Source organism: Thunnus albacares, chromosome 16, assembly GCF_914725855.1.
Source record: "Thunnus albacares chromosome 16, fThuAlb1.1, whole genome shotgun sequence".
NCBI lineage: Eukaryota > Metazoa > Chordata > Actinopteri > Scombriformes > Scombridae > Thunnus > Thunnus albacares.
The window spans coordinates 19,010,127-19,033,944 of NC_058121.1; the positions used below are offsets into that span (position 1 = coordinate 19,010,127).

At 40.1% G+C, this 23,818-nt stretch overlaps 1 protein-coding gene across 3 annotated transcripts in view; it reads right to left on the bottom strand.

The window, feature by feature from the left end:
- The window catches only part of LOC123000006 (1-phosphatidylinositol 4,5-bisphosphate phosphodiesterase beta-1), a 111,140-nt gene extending 95,208 nt beyond the window's left edge, over positions 1–15,932 (bottom strand). Inside the window, exons 1-2 of one of the 3 annotated variants that reach the window (XR_006407870.1) lie at positions 15,182–15,932; positions 10,466–10,543 (exon numbers count right to left, since the gene is read on the bottom strand). Coding sequence is in view for 2 of the 3 variants with exons in the window: in XM_044377430.1 (XP_044233365.1) it covers positions 10,466–10,543; positions 15,182–15,280 (177 nt within the window). In the remaining variant the exon portion in view is untranslated. The remainder of the gene's footprint in view (positions 1–10,465; positions 10,544–15,181) is intronic. The other 2 variants (XM_044377430.1, XM_044377431.1) reach the window with 2 other exon arrangements.
- Positions 15,933–23,818: the final 7,886 nt, after the last annotated feature.

Consider the following 23,818-nt stretch of genomic DNA (forward strand, 5'->3'; position numbering starts at 1 on the left):
AAACAGATTTACTCGTCATGGACACTAATCACAGTGATAAGAGGATACTAAAATTACAGATGTTATCCTTTAAACATCAGAGTATTCAAAATCAACATTGTGTTTAGAGGTGTTGGTAGTCACACTGAATGATTCAACACTCTCTTAACAAATTAACAACAAGAATGGAGCATAAGCTGCACAAGGGGAGTATTTATTGCAAGGCTGTTGTATAAGACTGCATTCAATTTAAGGTATTATTGTTATTTTGTCCAACCCCTGTACATTCCTAAATATTATTGCTGACTTTGGGCAAATCATAATTTTTATCCTTCAGTTGCTGCTGCATCATCGTCATCATTTACAAGCAATGTTGAATCCAGGGTGTCTTAGCTGCCCTCTTGTGCCTCCCAGTCAGAGCTGCTGCCATCATTTAGTCACCTCCGTTGCCCTGGCAGACTCAGCTGAGTTGCTCAAATTCACAATGAACAGTGTTGGCACCGATACTGTTTAGAACTCTTTCCGGATTTGTGGCTCCAACTTTTGTGAACGGACTCCAGTTGTTTAGGAGAGGAAATTAACAGAACCATGTCTCTCCTCAATGTTACTTTGTGTTTGTGTGTGTGTGTGTGTGTGTGTGTGTGTGTGTGTGTGCCTGCCTGCTCTAGCATGTGTTTGTTTACCAGTAGACAAGCACAGAGCAGTAGGGTCGGGTATTGTTTGAATTTTACCGATTCTGATTATCAATTCTGGTTCTTATCGATCCCCAGTTTCAATTTCAATATGGTAAAAAAAAAGAGGTCAAATGTTAAGATAACAAAAATATCTTTATTTTTTTAAGCGTTTACTTTGACTTTTATAGTTTTATTAAAATAAGTAAATTCAAAGTCTTCTGCTTTTGTTTTGAATACTTTCTGTCTCATCTTTCCCTCAACGACAGTGTGCTGTCACCGTAAACGCCAATTCATGCTTTCGGCGTTCCGCGGACAGCTGTGGATTTGCACACGGACTGCAGATGTGGTTGCAGTGTGATAACTTTCCAGAGTTGTAAAATCAAGTCTGTGATTATTACAAAGCACTGTGCAGTGTTTTTCTGATAAGCCTTTAAATGCAATAATCTATTACTCCAACCAGACTTGCTGGATCATATTTCATTTTAAACAACACGCCCCCACCAACACAGCCCCTTGTAATGTTTTACACAGAACTGTTTTCAGTCTGGATGCAGCTGAGGAGTTCCTGTATGTTACTGAGCAACAAGAAAAAGTCGAGAAAAGAAAAGCGACAGCTTAATGACAACAGGAATACAGTACATGCATATAGATACAGGTATCCATGACTCTACTGGAGGTCCTATCGAGGTGCTAGCACTGGCTGGTGACACACTCTGGCTAGGAGACCGCAAGACATCAAACACTGACATTCTTCCAGATCGACGGTGAGTTTCCTTAAATGTTTGGTCAAATTTGATGTGCAACCTGACTTACAACTTATTAACTGCATTGCACTTTGCCTTGTCATTTTCTTGAATAAAGTGAAGCCACACTTTTGAGTGCTTAGCGGAGTCCATCTTTCACTATTGTTGTGACGTTTGCCATGCATGCTCGTATCTAAACAAATCAACACACTGTTGCATTGATGCATGACATAGATAGGTCCTGGCAGATAACATACAGGAAAGCAGTGGAAAATAAGTCCTAATCTGAATTCAAGGAGTAAAACAGAGCTAACTCAAGCACAAACAAAGCCTTCTGAATTCACCCAGGAACTGCTAATCCAAAAGAGTTTGGCAGTGCTTTTCTTCTTTTAACACTCTTCTTTTTCTGCTTTTGACTCTCATCTCTGACAAAGAACTATTCACTCTACAGTGCCACACATACAAAGACCACCGTTTCTCTATGTTACACTTCAGCCCTACAAAAAAGACAGGTCAACAGTTTACATTCTCCTATTTTAGGATGGGTGCCCTGTGTCAAACTGTAGTTCATGTCACCTAATAAAAACTGCAAGATGAAAATAAGCAATCCTTGTTTTACATTTCACTGTAGGAACATTTGCTGTTCCCAAACAACATGGCATGGAGTGGCCTGCCTAACTGTCATAATATTTAAGTGCTGCAGTGACAATGAGGACAACAGTTTTAGTCCAGCGCCTGAAAACCAATAAATAAAGTCTATAAAACTACTGTACAGAGACATCTATGGCCGATATCAATAACTGTCTGCTCTGACCTTTTGCTGGGAGCTGTAACCATTCAGTGTTGACAGCAATGTCTAACCCTCTCACTACCAGTAATGGTAATGACTGAATATCTTAACTAAGCAATTTTACCCTATTTGGAAAGATTTATCTCTGCTTTCATGAGAAAGAATTAGCCAAAAGTCATGTTTTATGAAGCACAATACTGACAAAGAACCTAGCCTAGAGCAGATCTCAGCATTTCAGGAAACAATCCTGTGTGAGAGTGATTATAATTTTGCCTATTCAAATCTTTTTTGACAATACACAATACAATGTTTCATGTGGCAATATACAATATAATATAATAATTATACAAGATAAGTTGATTTCAGCACATATAAGTAATCGATCAAAATGACAAAGAGGCAGTACTGTGTGTGTGTGTCAGTCACTTAACAAGTATAATCTCTCATCAAGTAAAGCAATGTTAAAACTGTTAAGAACAGCCTTTTTTCTATTACTGGTCATGCTACATTAACTATGATTGCCTTTACACTTGTGATCGGAAACTAATTTTTATCACTTGATCATGCCAGGAAAATTAGACATTTGAGCCAGCACCCATCAGAGGTCATCAAACTCCCTTTGTGACCTGAATTCTACACATAATTTGGATACAACCCAACTGGAAAGGCAGATCTGTCAAAATGTAACAAGATTGCGAAATGCAAGTACATGTGATTAGAGTACAAATACAGTACAAATTATGTAATTTTATGGATTTTTAGACATATATCTTCAATGCTTACTAGTGACAAAGTGTCAATACCCCTCATTATTGCTAAGTCACACATGTTAGGTTGGCTGGCTACAAAACTGTCCATTTTTAACAATTTCATGATAAATTTACATGAGCAAAGGTCCAAATCTGCTAAAAGCCAATCATAATCAATGCAACACCAACACCAGCCTAAATCATTTACCACGAAGGAGACTCATTAAGTAAATGAACTGATACCATACCACAGATAACAAAACAGGGCATGACAAAAGTCACTTTCTTCATCGTGATCGTCCTCATCCTCTTCCTATTTCTTCTTTTTTTCCTTTTCTTTTTCTGTGTGTTTCTCTCCGGTGTTACAGATGAAATAGGGCCTCGGTGTGCCAGCCTATAAGAGGCTGGCAGAGGTCACAATTCACTTTCAGTAGACTGGCTACAGATTTATGCCTTCTCTCTCACTCCCATATAGTGCTGACGGAGGTGGAGGAGCAGCAGCCTTGGTAATCACAGAAAATTGCTGTGTTGGGGGAAACAGATGTGTGAACTCTGCTATGACAGAGCGGAGAGAAGAGGGTGTGTGTTTGTGTTCGTGCATCAGATGTGTATTAGGTTTAACATAAAAATAAAACTGCTTTATTCATGCTTGAGTTTAGGTCAATTCAAGGCTCATTCAGAAATGTCCCACACACACCCGCTGGCAATTGTGTGAGTCTCGTTGTGGGGTGAACTGTTTTTCAACCCTGAACATCATTCAATGCCATATGCTGAGTGCTTGTCCAGTCAATGTCCTGAAAATTGGCACACTGCTAAAACATAAATCTCCCAAGAGAAAGCATTTAACCTTTTCTCATAACCACAGCCTGCCTTGGAGAACACACACAAATGCACAACCACACACAGTCATATGCATGCATACAAGGAAACAATGATATCAGTTTCAAAGTGGCAACATTCTTCAGAATATGAGCGGGGGCCGAAAGAGAACGTGACATTTCCAAGGTGTGTGCTGTTGCATGGCAACCATGGCAACTAAACCAAAAGACTGTTAATTTGACTGAGTCAGTCCACCTCTCAGTGTTGCATAGCTCCTCCCCTTCAAAACAGGCTCAACCAACAGGAGCAAAAATTATTTTTAACCTCCTAAAGAAGCACCTGTTCCTGGTTGGACATTACAGGAATGTGTGTGGCTATGTGAGTGTGTGTGTGTGTGTGTGAATGGGTGTTTTAGGTTGTACGCTGGTATGCTGCATTTATATGAGTTTGTTTCTTGAAGCATAGCATACATGTAAATGTGGTCAAATGAGCTGGCTCTAAATACCTCAGGCTGATTTCATGGTAACCATGGCACTGTGACTGTGATATGTAAAGTAGTAAACCATAGTGGCCAGTGGAAACGGTAACTTTGTGACTTGCTGTATGTCACTGCAATAATGGATCAAGTCAAGTAACTCAGAGATATACTTGTGATGATTTTAAAGGCCATTTCTGCCTTGTTTCTAAGCAAAGCTATTGTGAGCAGAACCATCATGACAACAACCACACTCTAAAAATAGAAGCTGTACAAATTTGCCAGTCACCAATACAATTAAAAGGTCCAGTGTGTAGAATTTAATGGCATCTAGCAGAATGGACTTGGCAGAAATGGAATATAATATTCACAAGTATATTTTAATTAGTATATGATCCCAAGAAAATATTAATCGTTGCGTTTTCGTTACCAAATGAGCCCTTTATCTACGTAGGGAGCAGACCCCCGTCCACAAAGGCCACCATGTTGCACCGTTTTTACAGTAGCCCAGAACGGACAAACCAAACATTTCACATTTTTGCGAGTTTTATGGCCACCGTAGGTTTTCCTACACGCTTGGAAGGGGAGGGACATGGGAGGAGTAATCAATTGGTTGCAATCTGCAGCCTCACCGCTAGATGCCACTAAATCCTCACACGCTGGATCTTAAACAGACGCTACATAATTACCCATTTCACAGTCACTGATGCAGAATTGTTGTAATCATTCCAAAAGGAAGTGTTATGTTAAAACTTTGAATCAGGAACCTAAAAAAATATTTAAGTTCCCTGTCATTAAGTGTAGTATTCTTTTCCTCGAATATGGGAAAGCACCTCACCTGTTTGTCTTTTAAACATAGAAGGCTTTCATTTAATAGAATAGGAAACCTGACAACAATTGAACTGAAACTAACTTTTGGTGATTTACAGTGATGGGAGATATAGTGACTTTCCACCAATATTTATGACACTATTGTAAATGTATTTCTAACGTAGGGTGGAAATGTGTTGACATAAGGTCATTGCATGGTATTCATTTACATTACTGATGTTATTGTTACTGATGTTGTCATAGGTCACCATCATTATTATATTCATTCTCTGTCTGTGAAAGTGTTTGTACATTGTGTGTGTGTGTGTGTGTGTGTGTGTGTGTGTGTGTGTGTGTGTGTGTATGTGTGCGCATTCATTACAGTGGAGCTTTCAAGGTGAAGGAGAGAGCATGCAGAAACAGGAAGAGCTGGCCAAATGCACTCATACATACAAACATGGGAGACTTATGACTGCAGGAGTTTACATAGCAGCACCCTGTTTAAAAATACAGCCCTTGCAGAAATGCAGACACAGCTGACATTATTTTACAGTGAGAGAAGGAAGTGTGGGATGCTTCTGATGGCTCATACGACAGGTGCTCTTTAGTGGGGCAGGTAAAAGTACAAAAAAACGAGATCCAGGAAGTCTTGCTTGCTTTGTTTTTTTTAAGTGGTGCATTCAACCATGGAAAAAAACTAAGACACTCCGTCTTCAGGTGAAATAATATTGTGAATTTATTCTTCAAGCTTCTAGGCAACCAAGCAGACCAACACGTATCGACTCTAAGTCTTCACTAATAGAGGGCACTAAAACAACAGCATGGGCCCCATACATGCATACATGCCCGAAAAATATGAATCTACAATAAGGCACAACAACAATAAGTGATTTACATTAAGTCATTTCAATGGAGAAATAAATATATACAAGAAAACACCATTTGTAGATAGACAAATATCAGTTTGACCATTAGTTATCTGATCCCCTGCAGAATGGCCAAATAATTAAAGCAGGTGATAAAGTCTATTGCAAAGTTGGCATATATAAGGGATGAACAAGCATATTCAAAATTGCCAGATCAAAGAATATTACATTATGCTCAAGTAAGTGGCAGTAAAATATTAAAGTATAAAAGCATTATAAATATGGATTGATCATAGTCAATGATCATTAGATGAACATAATGTTTAATAGATTAATTAATATTAAAATTTCACAATAGCTTCTAACTACTGGTGATAGTATAAGCACATAGAAAGCTACAGAAAGTCTACCTCATCATTCAATCCTGGAGACTTAGTGGCTTTTAGTGTGACAATCCAAAATGTTTCTCATTGAAGGAGTTTTTTTAGTCTATTGCAACCTCTTATATGTTTAGGTATGACTTCAAGGGCAACCGCTTTCAAGGAAGGGGGGCTCCCATGTCCCACTTGATTGTAATGAACAGCCATAGGATAGTTTGGATTTTTTTGCGAGAATAGCAGTTTTATGCTCCCCCCAAGTCTGTCTTTAAATCTCCTTTTTATTCTCCCCACATAGAGAAGTGCACAAGGGCATTCGAGGCGATATACCAGAAAGGAAGTGTTGGCGAAGTGATTTATTTCCTATGTCTTATTGGTAAACACATCCACAAATCTGTCCATTTTAGAAATATTGATGCAATGGAAACAATTGCCACAGGGGAAGTTGCCCATAGGTTTGTGAAGCCAAGAAGTCTTTGGCGATAGATGGCTGTGGAGTAGCTTATCTTGTAGGGTGGGAGCCCTTCTAGAGACAAAAGTAGGAGGTCCAGGGAACAATTTCTGCAAGGATGGATCACTGTGTAATATATTCCGGTTCTGTTTGATGATATTGCGGATCTGAGCTCACGTCATATTAGAATCCACATAGTTTGCACCTGTTTGGACAGCAGAAAATTTGAGAGATTGTACAATACACTTCAACTATAGCAGACTAGATTAACTACCTTCAACAAGAGTAGCATTGTTTAAGCTCCTGTTTTGCAACTGTCCACCAGTGAAGGCAGGCAAGCGAAAAATTTAATTAAGCTTATCTCTGGATCCAAGGTGTCTAAGCTCATCTCCTGAGCTGCCGCCATCGTTAAGTCACCTCCATTACCTCGACAGAATCAATCAAGAAACAATAAAAGTATTTTACTGCAGTTTTGACAACATCTGCACAGAATACTGTCTTTTTGAAGTTTTGTCAGCATGACTTACTGTGACTACAACAAAGGTATCAAGATGAAACTAAAGGAATCCCTAAGCTTTGAGTCATCAACTTAAAAGCTAGCCAGAAAGAAAAGGCACAGAACATCTCACCTAAACAGATGTGACATTGAGTTTCTGCTGCTGTCAAAACTAAACTTTGCCTTTTTGACCTTAAAACATGGCTGAAATCCACGTGTGGATAGATTATAATAGAAGAAACCATGACTAGTTAGGAAAGAAAAACTTTGGGATTAGCAGCACAGTTCATGTATTGCTCATCCCCTCTCTCTGTCTCAGTGTCTCACACGTGCCAAGATACTGTTTACACACACTATTAATGTCCTTAAAGGAATAGTTTCGACATCTAGTTAGATGGGAAGACTGATACCGATCTCAGAAGCTACAGCCAGCAGATTATTAACATAGTTTAGCATAAAGACTTGAAACAGGGGTAAACATCCACATAACTCCCTGTAAAACCACAACTTCTGTTTGGATACAGATTAAACAAAGTTAATTTAACGTGTTGATCAAATAAGCTCATAATAAAAGTTTCCTTTGATCAAACTTTTCAAGGAAAACACGCATTTCAAATGCACAATAACTCTTCATTAGCTTTAAACGTGTCCTGTTTCAGGCCTCAAGTAAATAACAGCACTGAAAATACAGTAAATACTAAAAGCTGTAGCCATCAGTGACAATGTGTGTTTGAAAGTGGGCGCAGTAGGCACACTGAGTACAGTTCTGCTGTGCTTCTGAAGAATCTGAGGAATGCTTTTACTCTGCAGGCCATCAGGCTGTGTCTCTAACAAACACACTTGAAAACTGGACAGAGCATCGTAGCTTGTTTAAATTGGCCTGTTGAACAGATGCGCAAAACGATCATGAATAAACGTGAGGGAAAACATGAGACATGACATCTTTATGAACACACATACACAGACACAGTTTTGTGTTCACAATGGCATCCAGGAGTATAGCGGGTGCCTTTCTTTATGCCCTAATAGAGTTTCATTCGGGCTGTGCTAGATATCAATTTGAGTTATTATGCGTGCAGCAGGACTGCGCTCAATGCTGGGAGACAGAACAGACACCCACACACGGAAACACACACACACACACAAAAGCCTCATCATTCAAAATCCTCGCCTTATGACAGAGGCACAGGAAATAATGACAAATTGATGCCAAAGAGCCTCTCTCAATTCTCTTAGTGGAGAATCACACTCAGTGCTTGTTATCTCTGACCACAGATATACATATATTCTCTCTTTCCAGAATGAGAAGTCTTTCCTCATTGATTGTTCGGCAGAACAGAACATACGCCCTGAAGGCATCCCTCTTTTTCTACATATAATGTATTATTGTAATTTAAACATAATAGGATCCCTCCTCAATGACCTAACAGGAGTAGCGCTACACTCATAAATGACGTGTGTGTGTGCTTATTTATGTATGGAAGTGCGTGTGTGTATAGAGGTAAAGTCATGCTCAGCACTCCTGTCTATGCTTTAGTGAGGCTGCAGTGAAATACCCTCATCTAGGCAAACATAAAATCAATGGTAGCTATTAATTAGTCTACCTCTGACTGCCGTTGCTGATACAGATATACACACAAATAGAGCAGGAACACGTTAAGCCCGTTGAGAATATAGAAACTGGATAGGCATACTTGTAGTTATATATAGTTTTATGTAACTACCAAAAAAACAGAGCATATAACAACTTGACAAAACTGTAGTAGCCTGTGCCAATTACACGCTTTCAAGGTTAAAATGAGTCACGTGCTTGATAAGGTTACTGCATCTGATAGCATCTAGTATCTTAAATTTCACAATCTTGTTCCTGGTTATTACTGAAGTCTTTGCCATAACTGGGGAGGAGAAAACACACAATGTGCTATGGAATATTCTCACAGGTGTCAAGTTAAGCACTGCAGGTGCAGCAGTTCAGATTTCTGTCCCTTTTCCAACGCTGCTCTTTCACTGGCTTCAGTCAAAATGGATAGGAAGGACCTTGCCTCCTGGTGGAGCACTTAGATTATGAATAAAAGATGGGTCAGTGTCCTTAAGCAACATGCCTTGTAAAGAAAAAAAAAAAAAAAAGCAAATCAAAGATACACGATAGAGTGATCCTGAAAGTAGTCTGAAAGCAACACAGTTCCGGACGCTGTTTCCAAAAGCTTAAATGTTTCCCAGACAGCTTCCAAACCTTTTCTAATCCTAGGTGTACTATGATAATTATTACAACTGAAACGCGTAACACGGCTGTCATAGAATTCTAATGTGGTTGCCATGGTAATGAGTACTGGATCATGCAATGACGGTACATGACAAAGTCGGATAGTTCAAGCAACTGTCTGTGAAATGAGTGAGCAAATGATGCCTTTACTGTGGTGATATATCAGCTTTCCAACCCTGCAGCACTGTAACATTCCCTGTAAACACAATTCCAACTATAGAAATCGATTCCGTGACAGCTGACCCACATCATGACCCAAAACGTTAATGTATACAGCATGTTAATGTGTCCGTTCCATTTTTTCAATTCTGTGCCTGCAGGTGCACACAATACCTTCTGCTGACACCTGTTCATGCCCAAAAAAAAGGCTAGATTTTATATAGGATTTTTTATAGGATAGATTTTCATTTTGACTATAGACAGCAACAAAACAGAAAGTACTGTGGAGCTCCTTATATCTCTGTGAGGGCATAAAAACGCTTACTTATTTCCTACTTCCTTCACTACTCACTGAGAACATTCAGATTGGCACTGAGGCAACAATTTACTGCAGTGCAATGCAGTGCATCCAGCAACGTACTGGGGCAGCCAACCATATGTGCAAGCACACAATCGAGGTGCACTACCTTGTATCATGTACGTCATGCTATTGTGCTAATTTGATATTTCCTATTTCAAAACAGAGAGAGGAAAACAATTCTTGCTGAATCTGGGCTTGAAGGACTAAAATCTGCTGTGTGGGTCTCGCTGCTTAATAAGCCTTAAAATTTGAGCTTCCTGGTTTAAATGTAATCTTCTAATCTTCTTGTACCCACACTCCTGTTGTTTTGCTGTAGTGCTACTGTCGATCTGAATGTATCCAAAGGGTTGATGGATTAGGACTGCCACTGGAGAACCAGTGTCTCAGGTGAAATTTACAAGTGCAAGCTTCAAGGCTTGGCCAGACCAAAATAGTTGATGTGCATTGTCTCACCTTGTTCTGATCGGTCCAATACAGGAAGTAACCTTTAGGGTCGACAGTTAGAGTCACCGGGGTCACTGTGGTAGAATCCTGGAGGAAAACAAAGAAAAAGACATCTGGAGTCAATGTGTGTGTCTGCTTATGTCTGTGTATGCCTGTCTGAATCTGTGCTTTTACACAAGCGCTTTTGAGTGTATAGCAGAATATTCTCTGGGTAAATCAATTAATTTATTTGTCAGTATCAAAGCGCAGTTCTTGTAATCCCACATGCATACTAGAATTTGAAATGACACCAAAAGTGGTATTTATGTTGTGAGCATGCACATAATAATTTCCTTCTAGGGTAGTAAAGGACTTTCCTCACTATGACCTGGCATCACCACAAATGACTAAGGAGCTTGGTGTGTGTGTGTGTGTGTGTGCGCGCGCGAATGTGTGTGCATGCGCATATTTGAGACAACTGCCATCATTAAGTGCAGGTTGTTTCACAGCTGATGTTCCCATTTTCCCCTCTTGTAACAGACAAACGCTTTCCCTCAGTTCCCACATACACACAGATAGCTCCAAGCCTCACACACACAAACAAAGATTGACCCTGAGGCATACATGGCAACACCAGATATTATTGGATGCTTCTATAAAAAGAAAGAGCCTTTGCTTTTTTTTTCTGTGTCCACAGTGGCTGTGGTTCAGCTGAACAGTAGCATATTGTCCTTCTCAATCAGCCATGGCTGTGAGATCAGAGAGATGAAAACTGCATTTGCGGCACAGAGCAAGAAAATCTTCAAAGTGTCTTCATAAGGCTTCTAATGATGTCCCTATCACAGCATTGGGAGATAGAGCTAATGGTCTGCATCTGTTACACGCTTGTCATATTTGGGTGGGACCCTGTGCAACACACAGTGTAGGGTATCATGAAAGGTTTGAGCTGGGTGCTGGTAGACAGTGGAGGAGTCAAAGTCTGTGTGGGGTGTAGAGGACCATTAGTGCTCTGAAATCATTTCATACTGTCTAAACAAGTCAATCACAGCTTATGGAACCTGGCACACCTGATAGATTAATACTGAATTCCACACATTTATGAACCCATAGAAAAATATGGAAAAGAGAAAGAAAAAAAGAAGGAAAGAAAGAAAGAAAGGGTAGAGAGCAGAAAGTAAATGAGTGTCTCGTTCGATGCTGAAAATGGTGAGCTGTCACATCAGAGGCATTTGCTATAGTGACGTTTGCTATGGCAACCCACCATTCCCGTGAAATCTATTAGAGACTCAAGAGGAATCGTTTTGGTTGTGTTCACATGATTGCACAATCTTTGCAAGCTTGATTGAATTACAAAAGACACAGCTCATACCACTAAACGCATGCAGCATACACACGCTCGCACACAGCGCTTTACAGCCTGAGGGCAGGAAAAAAGCCTCATGTTCACAGTTCTTAGATATAGCGTCTCATATCAACTGCAGCCCCGCAATCTCTGATCTCCACTCAAGTTACGATCCGCAGCCCGGTTTTCTTCAATTCAGTTTTTACAGATGAAAATCTCTCTGCCATCCTTCATGAAGACATCGGCTACTCCATGAAGACTTTATCAAATGATCGTGAGTTTCATAAAATTACCGACAAGTTGTTTATATTTTCAATAAACCAAGTTAAGAAGTCACATCATGGCGATTGATGGATTGTATGTGCTGTCAGAGAAAAAGAAAGAGGATGGCTTGAGAGCACTGGGAATCTGCCTAATGATGTGAAAGCAGTCATTTTCACCAGCTTCTTTCTTAATGTCCTAACTCTCCATGGCCACCACTACAAACACATTAAGTCATTATGGACTCTTAGCAAAGATTTTCCCATGGGTCTGCACATATAAGGAAAACACGAGTATTAATAACATTGCTGATTAGACTTTAGAGTGATTTTAGAGATTACTACTTTCGGAATGGTACTGCTCATGTTTTTTTATTGTCAATTGACTATTTTGAGGATTTGTCATTAATGGGGAGACATTAGGCAGCGGCGGCCTTCTTTTTGCTGAAATAAGATGAGATTAGTGACTGACTTACAAAACAGTACAAAAACCCCTTAGGGAACCGATCCCAGGCAGGCGACGTTGCCATTATTTTTAGTGAAGCGTCTGTACCATTAGCCATCACCTAAGGGGGTGTGTTAGAGAGGAGATTTGAGCTCAGCATATTTCTGTTCTGTATGCTAATGACACATTCTACTACTTTTATGGGATTTTAAGATCCCCCGCTGAGCCTGATAATATCTTATTCAATACACATCAGACCAAAATGCCTGATACAAGCATAAGCTTACGAAAATCTGGGTTTACGCTGACCCACCATCATCTGTCACATATTTCCTGCCAGTTTCTGTCAATGATCTTTCAGATGAAGGGTCCCTTTCCTAGAGGCTTTGGATGTCTGCCTGCCCTCCACTCTCTCTTAACGGAAAGCAGCAATATGACACACAATGGCGCTAGATCTGCCATTTGAAGTGACTGACAGATAATAATCTGCCAGGCAATGTTTTAAACTACAGCCAGGGATTTCATGAGCTACAGTGGTAGTACTGTGGCAGCGACTAAAATACAAGGTGTGTGAGAGAGGTCGGACAGGTCTGAAGCTTCCAGGATTTTACCAACGTTTTGACAGGTTGTCTGATTGCTATCTATTCTTTTTCAACAGTCTATCACCAAACGCTGTGTGTTGAAGTCTGAGGTGCTTCTCTTCACCAACTCAGACAAGTCATGGCTGTTGCTCCATACAGTGCAGTATACCATCCTGACACAGTAAATAAAATTGCACACCTTTCTGTCTCCACTGAATGTTCAGCAGTGAGGCGAAGTCTGTAATTTTCCCTGAAACTAACAAAAATCCCTTCCAGAGTAAAGCAATAAATTAAAGTTTGTACTCAGTCAAATATTAGAATTGTCAGGTGCTTGTAAGATGTCTTGTTAAGAGAGGTTGAAGTGGACCCAACATCCAAAAACCATGACAAGATGAAAATTGATTTAATTCAGTCCTTTTTCACTCAAAATTTATCGTAGCTTTTTCTCTCTCAGACTGTCCCTGTCTTCCTCTGTGATTCTTTCCACGAATGATACGGAGAGAGGAAAGAGGAAGGAAGGAGTGCATGGGAAATGAATCAGAGAAAGTATCTGTGCGTACGTCTGTGTTGGAGGGTGTGTGTTTTTCGCAGGAAACGCCTGATGGGCATTTGGTTTTGGTAGATAGGCCCACATGTATAAACTACAGTACACAAACACAGCTGTTAGGAAAAATAAACGTACATCTCAAACCCCTTCTCACAACATACCAACCAGAGACCCGAAAGAAGTTCACACTCCTTGGTAATTACTAGTGAAGGAAGTACTTCAGTTTTCTTGTTTGAATATAAGATTGATGATTGACAGACTGACATGAATGCAAAGATGCATCACTTCCACCTGTACTGACCAAATTCACACTCCTCAAACACTTATTTACTAAAGCCATCTGTGCTGCGCTTGAATCACCTGAGCTCAGTGATTAAGATCATTTCACTGCTGTCTTTGATGATCTCATAAAACTATATTTCAAAATGGCACTCATATAAAACTAGTGCAAACAAAACAGTTTATCATCACAAATCTGATCTATACTGATCTACATGTAAGATTTGTGTACATTTTGATCTTAAATGAGAATTGAGATTTTTATTACTGTCCTTTCACAGTAGACAATAACACTATAATTAACAACAATTACAGGTGGGGACTTCTCTCTGCATTTTCAGCAAGGAAAAAGAGCAAGCGGTTTGATGGAATGACAGTGCTCATATTCAAATGCTCACACAATACACATGGATCAAGGTATGACGAAACCAGAGGAATGCAAGCAGCTATTCAAATGAGATGGGTTGCGGAAATATGTGAAACAAATATCACAGAAAGTCCCTGTCAGACTATAGAGCTACTGTGGTGGCAACACAGAGGATGGAGACGTCAATTAGGTGTAATAAGGTCACTCAGTTTAAACTCAGCTTTGAATGCAACAGCTATGTTAAGTCTCTACGGGATTATTAGAGGTTTGTGTTCATTTGTTATTTAGGGGAGGTGCAGTGCAGCCATAGCTGTTTGTTAAAAAGCCACTACTGTATGTTTTCACCGGCTACTCAAACAGCAGTGTGCAATCAATATTAATCAAGGTCATTTCTCTACAGCTAGACTGCCAGGAGTACGGGCGAATGATAACGGACTGTAGAAACAAAACACACCGTCGTTATTCAACTCCTGCTTAGTGGTTACACTATGAACCGCGCGTTGAGCCCCGATACACTAATTAATTGTAGTTAATTGATCAAACACTTCCAGTGAAGGGGGAGCGGCGAGCTTAGTTCAAATGTTTAATTTGATTAAATGAGCACATTCTCACACACAAAACTCTCAAACACGCGTGCACTCACTCGCGCGCACGTACTGTACATTGGGATATGTAAACAAAGCACATGTCAGCAGACACTAAAGCTGCTGCATTTTATGTTAACCGTTAACCAGCAAGCCAAAGGCAGGCAGTCCCATTCACTGTAGTCTCCACTGACAATTAAATCTATCGGCTACTGTTGCATGAGTAGCCTATAGATTATACAATACATCCTAGTGGTATGTGAATGCAAATAAAGCGTGCAGAAATAAGCCGGCAGTGAAAAAAGAAAGATTCACAGCCGGTCTCTCTCGCAATTACTTACATCATCCCATTTCATAAATTTGTTGCCCTTTCTTAGGCTCTCTGGCACGGACACTGGCTTGAGCTGCAGCGCATGAACTCCAGGCTGTGCCCCTGCCATTGACTCATCTACTCTTCTCGACGCACGGCAGGGGTAGAAATGAGTCACTTCACTCTCTTCTACTCTTATTTCTCTTCCCCTCCTTTGTAAGGCAGACGGAAGCCCACTACTGCTGCCAGTATGTCATGCCCGCATTGGCGACGGCGGTGGCGCGTCTCGGCTTTGGAGAGCTGTTGAGGCAGACGCAGGCGCAGCGGACCGGGGCCACTGACTGACTGACTGACTGAGCGACATGCAGCTGAAGCGAAGACGAGGAGAGAGAGAGAGCGTGTGTGTGTGAGAGAGAGAGAGAGAGAGAGAGAGAGAGAGAGAGAGAGAGAGAGAGAGAGAGAGAGAGAGAGAGAGAGAAGGAGGGGGGTCTGAATGAGTTGCACGTCTGGTTTAAAATTGTACAAGTCAATGCAGGGACAGGATCGATGCTAGTAGTGATCTAGCGCCTCCGTGCGTCCGAGGCAATACAGGGCCAATATATGGGGACAAATGGCCAAGCTGTGGCCAAGCTTCGACCGGATGTAATGCCACGGCTGAAAAAAAACTTGGGAGTTATGTCACCCTCAGAACAGGTGTATGAAACAGTTTTGTTTGGTTATTCTGGGTTTATGAAAATATTATGTGTACTCAATGTGAAATTGCAGTAGTTTTTCTTTGGGAGATATAGAGGAAGGATTTTGTATTCGGGTGTCCTTATTGAGTAATCACCGTATCTTTACATGTTTTTTTTGTTATGATTTTCACTGCATGACAGGAAAAACATAAAATATGTACAGCGTTGATTTTTAGTGTCAGGGCTCTGACCTCGTGACTTCCCACAAAGTAGCGCCGAGCTCAGCACAGTGTGGAGTGGGGAGAGATGATAGTAACTTCCCCCTAGGGAGACATAAACTCAGAACCTACAGTTGGATGCTGGGGTGGAAGTGAGCCTCATAATCCTGTACCAACAGCAGTAGCAGTGGCAGCAGAAGCAACTGGCAGCATAGATTTCAGGTGAGCAGTGTGGCAGCAGGCATGCTGCAAAGAAAGAACAGAACACTCAAAGTTTAAATAAACTGTCATGATTGAAAGGGGGTAGGATATACGCAGTGAGAGGTGTATGCGATGGGAATATAGCGGCAGACTTGAGTTGACTGCTTGAAGCAGCTTGCAGGCTACGCTTCACTTATTTAGTTAAAATAAAAATGTAAAAAGTTAGTAACTAAGATTGGTTTGGCAGTTTGGTGAAGGCTTTGAAATATTAGTTAGACAATCGTTTATGGAGATTTCATTTACGGAAAATATAATTGAAGAGTAAAAGAGGACCCATTATGCTCATTTCCAGTTCTATATTGTTATTTTTGGACTCCGCTAGAGTAGCTTTGCATGATTCACAGTTCAAAAAATTCATTATTTATCTTATACTGGCCCTTTATGCAGCTCCTCAGTTCAGCCTCCATCTCTAACAGGCAGTTTTAGCTCCTGTCTCTTTAAGGGCCCCCTCCCGATGAGCCCACTGTGTTCTGATTGGCCAGCTTTCTAGAAGCCTGCCAAGGGGCAGCCATATCAGAGTCATGCTAAGTTACGTCGATGCAAACGCAACATTTCCTGTTTTACTGCTTTATATTAAAAGCTTTTAATTAATAAATAATGGCAGACTTTTATTGTAAAGAATTTACAGGAAATGAAACATGTTCCTCACTGAATTAGCAGAATGCTAATTAGTGTGAATGCTGACAAGCATTCAGTTTATCTTGGTGATATTAATACAAAGCATTTGTTCTTTCAGTCGTTTCAGGCAATTTATTCTAACTTCCATCTTTGAAAGTATTAAAGTTTAGCTTCCACTTTTTCTATTAATGTATTTCAACTCTTAGCTTCTTTAGGTAATACAGTTCAGCTTCCAATGTTGCAGGTTTTACATTTCAGCTTCCAGGTTTTTTAGCAGTGCAATGAAATGCATTTGAGTTTTCAGCTTATTAAAATAAAATTAATTCCAGATTTCTGCATTTTCAGCAATGCTTTGCGAGTAATTTCAGCTGTCAGCATTCGCACGCATTTTCCACAAGAAATGCATTTTCTAGTTCATGTTACAGTCAGTCCTATTTCCTAATTATTCCAGGTAACAAGAACTTCACCATGAAATGCTTAAGTGACTTTTTAAATACAAAATGTAACTATTTACCTGACATACCAATACAATTGCTGCTTTCTGGTGAGTCAGGTGATTTAGGCCTCTTTAGCTCTAGATGTGTACCAAACACATGAATATGAACTTTTTATTAGTTCACGGCCAAGTAAAAATGTCAAAAATGTGATAATCAACAATGTTTGGTTGATAAAGTTGATCAGAAGAAAATTAATCAGCAAGTATGTTTAATTTCATATAATTGTTTCACTATTTTTTTAAAGAAAAAATGCCAAAGATGTGTTGGTTTCAGCTTCTCAAATATGCGGATTTGCTGCTTTTCTGAATATCTTGGGGTTTGGGACTGTTGATCGGGCAAAACAAGACATCTGAGGAAGTCCCCTTGGGCTTCACTGCCGGCCCAACAGGTCTCAGCATGCCATGAGAACTGTGCAGTTCTCATAATATACACATTCACACTATTGTTCTTCAAAGGTTCATTTATAATACAGGGCAGGTGTGGGGAAACACAAAGCAGGGCAGGGCTAACGATGCTAGATGCAGGGCAGGTGTGTAGATGGGCAAAGCAAGCACAGCAAAAAACCCAAAACCCAGAAAACACAAAACTCTTCATAATAAACTGACCTGCATAGAACCACCAGAATGATTATGAATACAACTCAAATACCCAAGCAACACTACAATCTCTTATCTGCAACAAACAAAACCAAAACCCCAAAACACAAAAAGTCCATGACAGAAAGTGGGAGGAATGTATGGAGGAATGCAAGGTGGTATCTCAAAAACTAAAAGTGCTAAAGTATTCATACTACATGGACAGGTGTCCCATGTGGGAATGCTTAACACATTAAAACATGGGACCAATAGCGCCACCATGTGGTCAGATATTACATGTTTCACATAACTCATGAACCGTAAGGCGTATCAAAAGAACAAAGAAAAAAGAACAATGGAAAAATGCCATACTGTTAGCATAGCAGAGCAGTGAACTCGTGTGCTATACGTGGAGCAGATGACCATATAAAGAAATCTGTCATTAGCTGACGTTGGCTCAGGCTGAAAATAGAAAAAAACGTTGGAAACTGAGCGTTCAGGGCATCTGAAGCCGCTGCTTTTTGCTCACAGAGATTACTTCTACATATGTTTACCTCATTATTTGACACTCTGGCCATTTTTAATATGAACAGCTGACACTGGAACATTATATATATGACTGAAAATAAGGAAAAGCATCATAGGTCCCCTTTAAATAAAGCAGTGTGCCATGTTTGGGCAATAAATGTGCCCACACACCTTCAGGTTTTTTTACTTCTTCATGACTAAACTTCTTCAAAGTTCTGTGAGTCAAGAGTGCGTCACCGCTTTTGGGACTTTTTTTAAGTTTAACTTTCTTATTAAATAAAACATAGAGCCCCTGTAGGCTTTGTGCCACCCACACTGTTTATTTTCTGCCATTTCCAAAAAGGGACGACAGACTCTTAGAGTCCTCCAAGCAGTTTTCCCTCTGTGTCTCTCTGTGGTCAGTCACTGGCTGCCGCTGACCGTCAGACATGTCAAACTAGTCAGATCTGTCAAATCCTGACTGGCGCTTTTCATGTCAGTCTTAATAGTAGTTTGTTTGAGTTTGCCTCCTGTCATTAATGATTGATTAACAGTGACAGTTTGGGGACCAGGCCCTGAATAGTCATGAGTTGGATGACAGCTCAGGAAAGTGAGAGAGGGATATAAGTGCGTGTGTGAAAGAGAGAGAGGGAGAAAAAGTAGAAATACAAAGGCCAGGAAGAAAAAATTAGCCTTTAAAGACAATATTTTCTGATGAGTCACAATTTAAAACCAGAGGTACTTATTTCGGGCAAGAACAACAAATCTATATTGTTCGGAGACACAAATGTTTTTATACTGTGAATGAGTCATTGTTATCCTCAATGCTTCAGACTTTGGTATCCGTCATCTGTCTTCCTATCAGCCCTCAGGTTCCAACTAGCTCTAAAATAAGCCAAAGTGCTTTCGTGTGAAAGACAAGGCCTACAGTAATGGGAAATAATTGGATTGTCAGTATATAAAAGCACTTAGACCACAAATTTCCCATTACCTTCATTCTGATAAACACTAAGCTTTTAAAATGAAATCTCGTAAGTTCTGAATGGAGTGTTTTTTTTTCTTTCCTTTTTGTTAAAGAGAATAAAATGCGGATGCGGATTTAGAAAACAATCAGTGATGTGTCAGGAGGAAATGAGGCAGAGATGAGAATTAAGGAGGCTTTTATCAAATAAGCAATGTGGATTTGTCAAGTGACCCAAAATACACACATGCATCACAATTTGTGTTGCACTATGTTCATAGACAAGTGACAGCGGTTGTCTAGTTGGTGGAGGGGATCAATCTCATGTTACAGAGCCTCTGCTTGTCCTCTGTAAGCAGCACAGTATTCATTTCATTTTCAAAAAAACAGTTCCTTCTGAAACTGACTACCTCCAGTCTGTCTCTGTGTGGAGTGCATCTTCCCAGTTTCTTCATGCTGGTTTTGATGTTATCTTCAAAACATTTCACAGATCTACCACTGACTCTCTAACCTTCATTCATCTGAGAGTAGCAGTTCTCTTTAGGGAGTCTGACAGACAAATGTTTTGGCCTGGCCAGTTGGTGCTGCATTTTGCTGTAGTCTTTTTAGCCATGCTAGCAACATGGCTTTAGGGATGGCAATGTTGGTCTGTCTGCTGGTCGGTGGGTCAGGCACTTTGGCCCACACTCAACAATTACTTAATGGATTTCCATGAAATTTTATACAGTCATGGCCCCCAGAGGATGAATTCTACTGACTTTGGTAATCCCCTGACTTTTCCTCTTGCGCCATCATGAAGTTGACATTTGTGGTTTTTATTGAAATACAGTATCTCTACAACTATTTGATTGATTGCCATACCATGTGGTACACACATGGCATGTGGCACACAAATTTGTAATAACTTTATTGATCTAAATGGTGATGCTAGACTTCCATCTAGCGCCACCATTTGGTCAAAATATACATTTGTCCAATACTTGCAAAAGGTATTACATTCTCACCAGCCTCAGCTGTACTTTTTGCTAATTTTGTGGGCATATTAGCATGCCAACATGAGCATTCAGCTCAAAGGACTGCAGTGCCTAAGTATAGCCTCACAGAGTAGCTGGCATGGCTGTAGACTCTTAGTCTTGTTTTGTTGGCCATTTTCAGTTTGCTGGTACTTACTTTAGTATCTTTGGATACAAGTGATCCTCAGAATCTTTTGTTGGCTTTTGATGGTATTGTCCCAGTTTTCGAGCACCCATTGGCTAGTCCATGAATTACCTTCTGTTGGAGGGAACACTGACTTAGCCTATAAACCAGCAATTACGATTCAATAAGTCAGATGATGGATATTTCTTTTGGTTGATATCTGCATTTGAGAGAATACTGCCCAAATAAAGAGTGACTTGCAACTTTTTTGTATTCAAGACCAGACTCAGGACTCTGTTTGCATTCAAAATCCACTTGAGGTCAATAGTGCTGTCATCTGCACACTGAATATCCCAGATGCTGCACTGACCTTGCTGTTGAACCTGTGCCGGTTAAGTGGTTTCTAACAGGTTCTCCCCACTCAGTGACACACAGAGTCAAATATATTCCTAGGGCCAGGGTGTGTGTGAATCCACTGCCCCCAGTCATATTAATATTCACATTCCTTGAGACAGCAGCCGAGGAGAAAAATGGTCAAATGGATCTGTTGCATCTTTTTGTATATCTGGGTTGGTGCTCCTGTCAATGTCAAAGCCTTCGAGACGCTACGGTCGGTAAATGTGTGTTTTTAAAACTTATTTTGGGGCTGCGCTCAGTGAGTTGCACTCTAAATGCCCCCTGAGGGTGTAATTGAAACTGTTTGCGCCAATTCATTTTGAAAGAGCAACAGCCAATGGGGAAACTCCAACACTGGGCCGACCGCATCAATGGTGTAACGTTATCACTCAGTCAGTCAGTGACAGACAAACATTTGGAGTTGTAGGTTAGCTCCATGTTATGACTCTCAAACTTGCAAATTAAAGTAAACATCACGAAAACTTGAAAGGATATGGCATTCCACCAAACTGAAAGAATCTTGTTTAGTCTGGCAAGACAGTCTTAAAACATATAGGAAGGCCCTCTGTAATGCCAGAGCCACCTATTACTCATCCTTAATAGAGGAAAATAAAACAAGCCCTAGGTTCCTTTTCAGCACTTTGGCCAGGCTGACAAAGAGTCATAACTCTATTGATCCATGTATTCCTATAGCTCTCAGTAGTGACAACGTCATGAGCCTCTTTAATGATAAAATTCTAATTATTAGAGAGAAAATTCATCACCTCCTGCCCTCAACCGACACTGATTTATCCTTAAACACAGTAACCTTAGAAACAGGAGTAAAACCTGATATATATTTAGACTGTTTTTCTCCAAGTGACCTTCTTGAACTAACTTCAATGATTTCTTCATCTAAACCATCAACCTGTCTCTTAGACGCCATCCCAACTAGGCTGCTTAAGGAAGTCTTACACTTAGTTAGCACTTCTTTACTAGATATGATCAATCTGTCTTTATTAACAGGCTATGTACAACAGTCCTTTAAAGTAGCTGTAATTAAACCTCTTCTTAAAAAGCCTTTTCCAGATCCAGGTGTTTTAGCCAACTATAGACCTATATCTAACCCTCCCTTTCTCTCTAAGATCTGAAAAAGCAGTTGCCAACCAGTTGTGTGACTTTCTACATAACAACAGTTTATTTGAGGATTTTCAGTCAGGATTCAGAGACAGTTCTGGTGAAAGTTACAAATGACCTCCTAATTGCATCAGACAAAGTGCACTTTTCCTGTTAGATCTGAGTGCTGCATTTGATACCAGAGTTCATCACATCCTATTACAGAGACTGAGACATTTAATCGGCATTAAAGGAACTGCATTAAGCTGGTTTAGGCCCTATTTATCAAATTTATTTCAGTTTGTACACATTAACGATGAATCCTCCATGCACACAAAAGTTAGACACGGAGTTCCACAAGGTGCTGTGCTTGGACCAATACTATTCACCTTATATATGCTTCCTTTAGGTAATGTTAATAGGAAACACTCCATAAATTGTCATTGTTATGCAGACGATACCCAATTATATTTATCAATGAAACCAATCAGTTAACTAAACTTCAAACATGTCTTAAGGACACAAAGACCTGGAGGACCTGCAATTTTCTGCTACTGAACTCAGAACTTCAAAACTGAAGTTATTGTGCTTGGTCATAAACACCTTAGAAACACATTATCTAATGATATAGCTACTCTAGATGGCATTGCCCTGGCCTCCAGCACCACTGTAAGGAATATGGGAGTTATCTTTGATCAGGAGATGTCCTTTAACTTACACATAAAACAAATTTCATGTACTGCCTTTTTTCAACTATGTAACATTACAAAAATCAGGCAATGTCAAAATGATGCAGAAAAATGAGTCCATGCATTTGTTACATCTAGTCTGGATTATTGCAATTCCTTATTATCAGGCTACCCCAACAGGTCTCTAAAGACTCTCCAGCTGATCCAGAATGCTGCTGCATGTGTACTGACAAGAACTAGGAAAAGAGATCGAGATATTTCTCCCATATTTGATTCTCTGCACTGGCTCCCTGTATGATCCAGAATAAAATTTAAAATCCCTCTCCTCACCTACAAAACCCTTAATGGTCAAGTACCATCATATCTTAAAGAGCTCATAGTGCCCTATTACCCTACTAGAACACCATGCTCCCAGAATGCAGGCTTATTTATGGTTCCTAGAGTCTCCAAAAGAAGAATGGGAGGCAGAGCCTTCAGCTATCAGGCTCCCCTTCTGTGGAACCATCTCCCAGTTTTGGCTCATGGGGTGATGTCGGGTCTCTAAATTAAGAGTATGGTTTAGACCTTCTCTATATTAAAAGTGCCCTGAGATAACTTCTTTTGTGATATAAATAAAATTGACTTGACCTGACTTGACTTAAGGTTGCAGAACCTGCCACGGATACAATACACACATACAGACAACAGACACCTCAACAGGCTCTCACACTGGTGTAACTGTGAAGGTGAGATGGATGATTTGCTTAATATGTTTCATATCGAGAGAGAATTAACAACAGTGCAGCAGGGTTTCTACTTGTGCATGATGAGGAACAGGTGTTCTTAAATGACTGTCTGCTGGAGCTTTAATTATCAGTGTTAACTCAAGATCTCTCCTAAACTGCACATTCAGCATACCATTAAATATGCTGAATTATGAGTTCTGATAAAGCTCAATGTGTTAAGTCTGTGTGCCTTTTGCCCCTTCACCTTCAAGTGTCCACTGTTCATTTTGCTGTATCATTCAGCTAGAGATGCCAATACTGGCTTGATGTTAACAG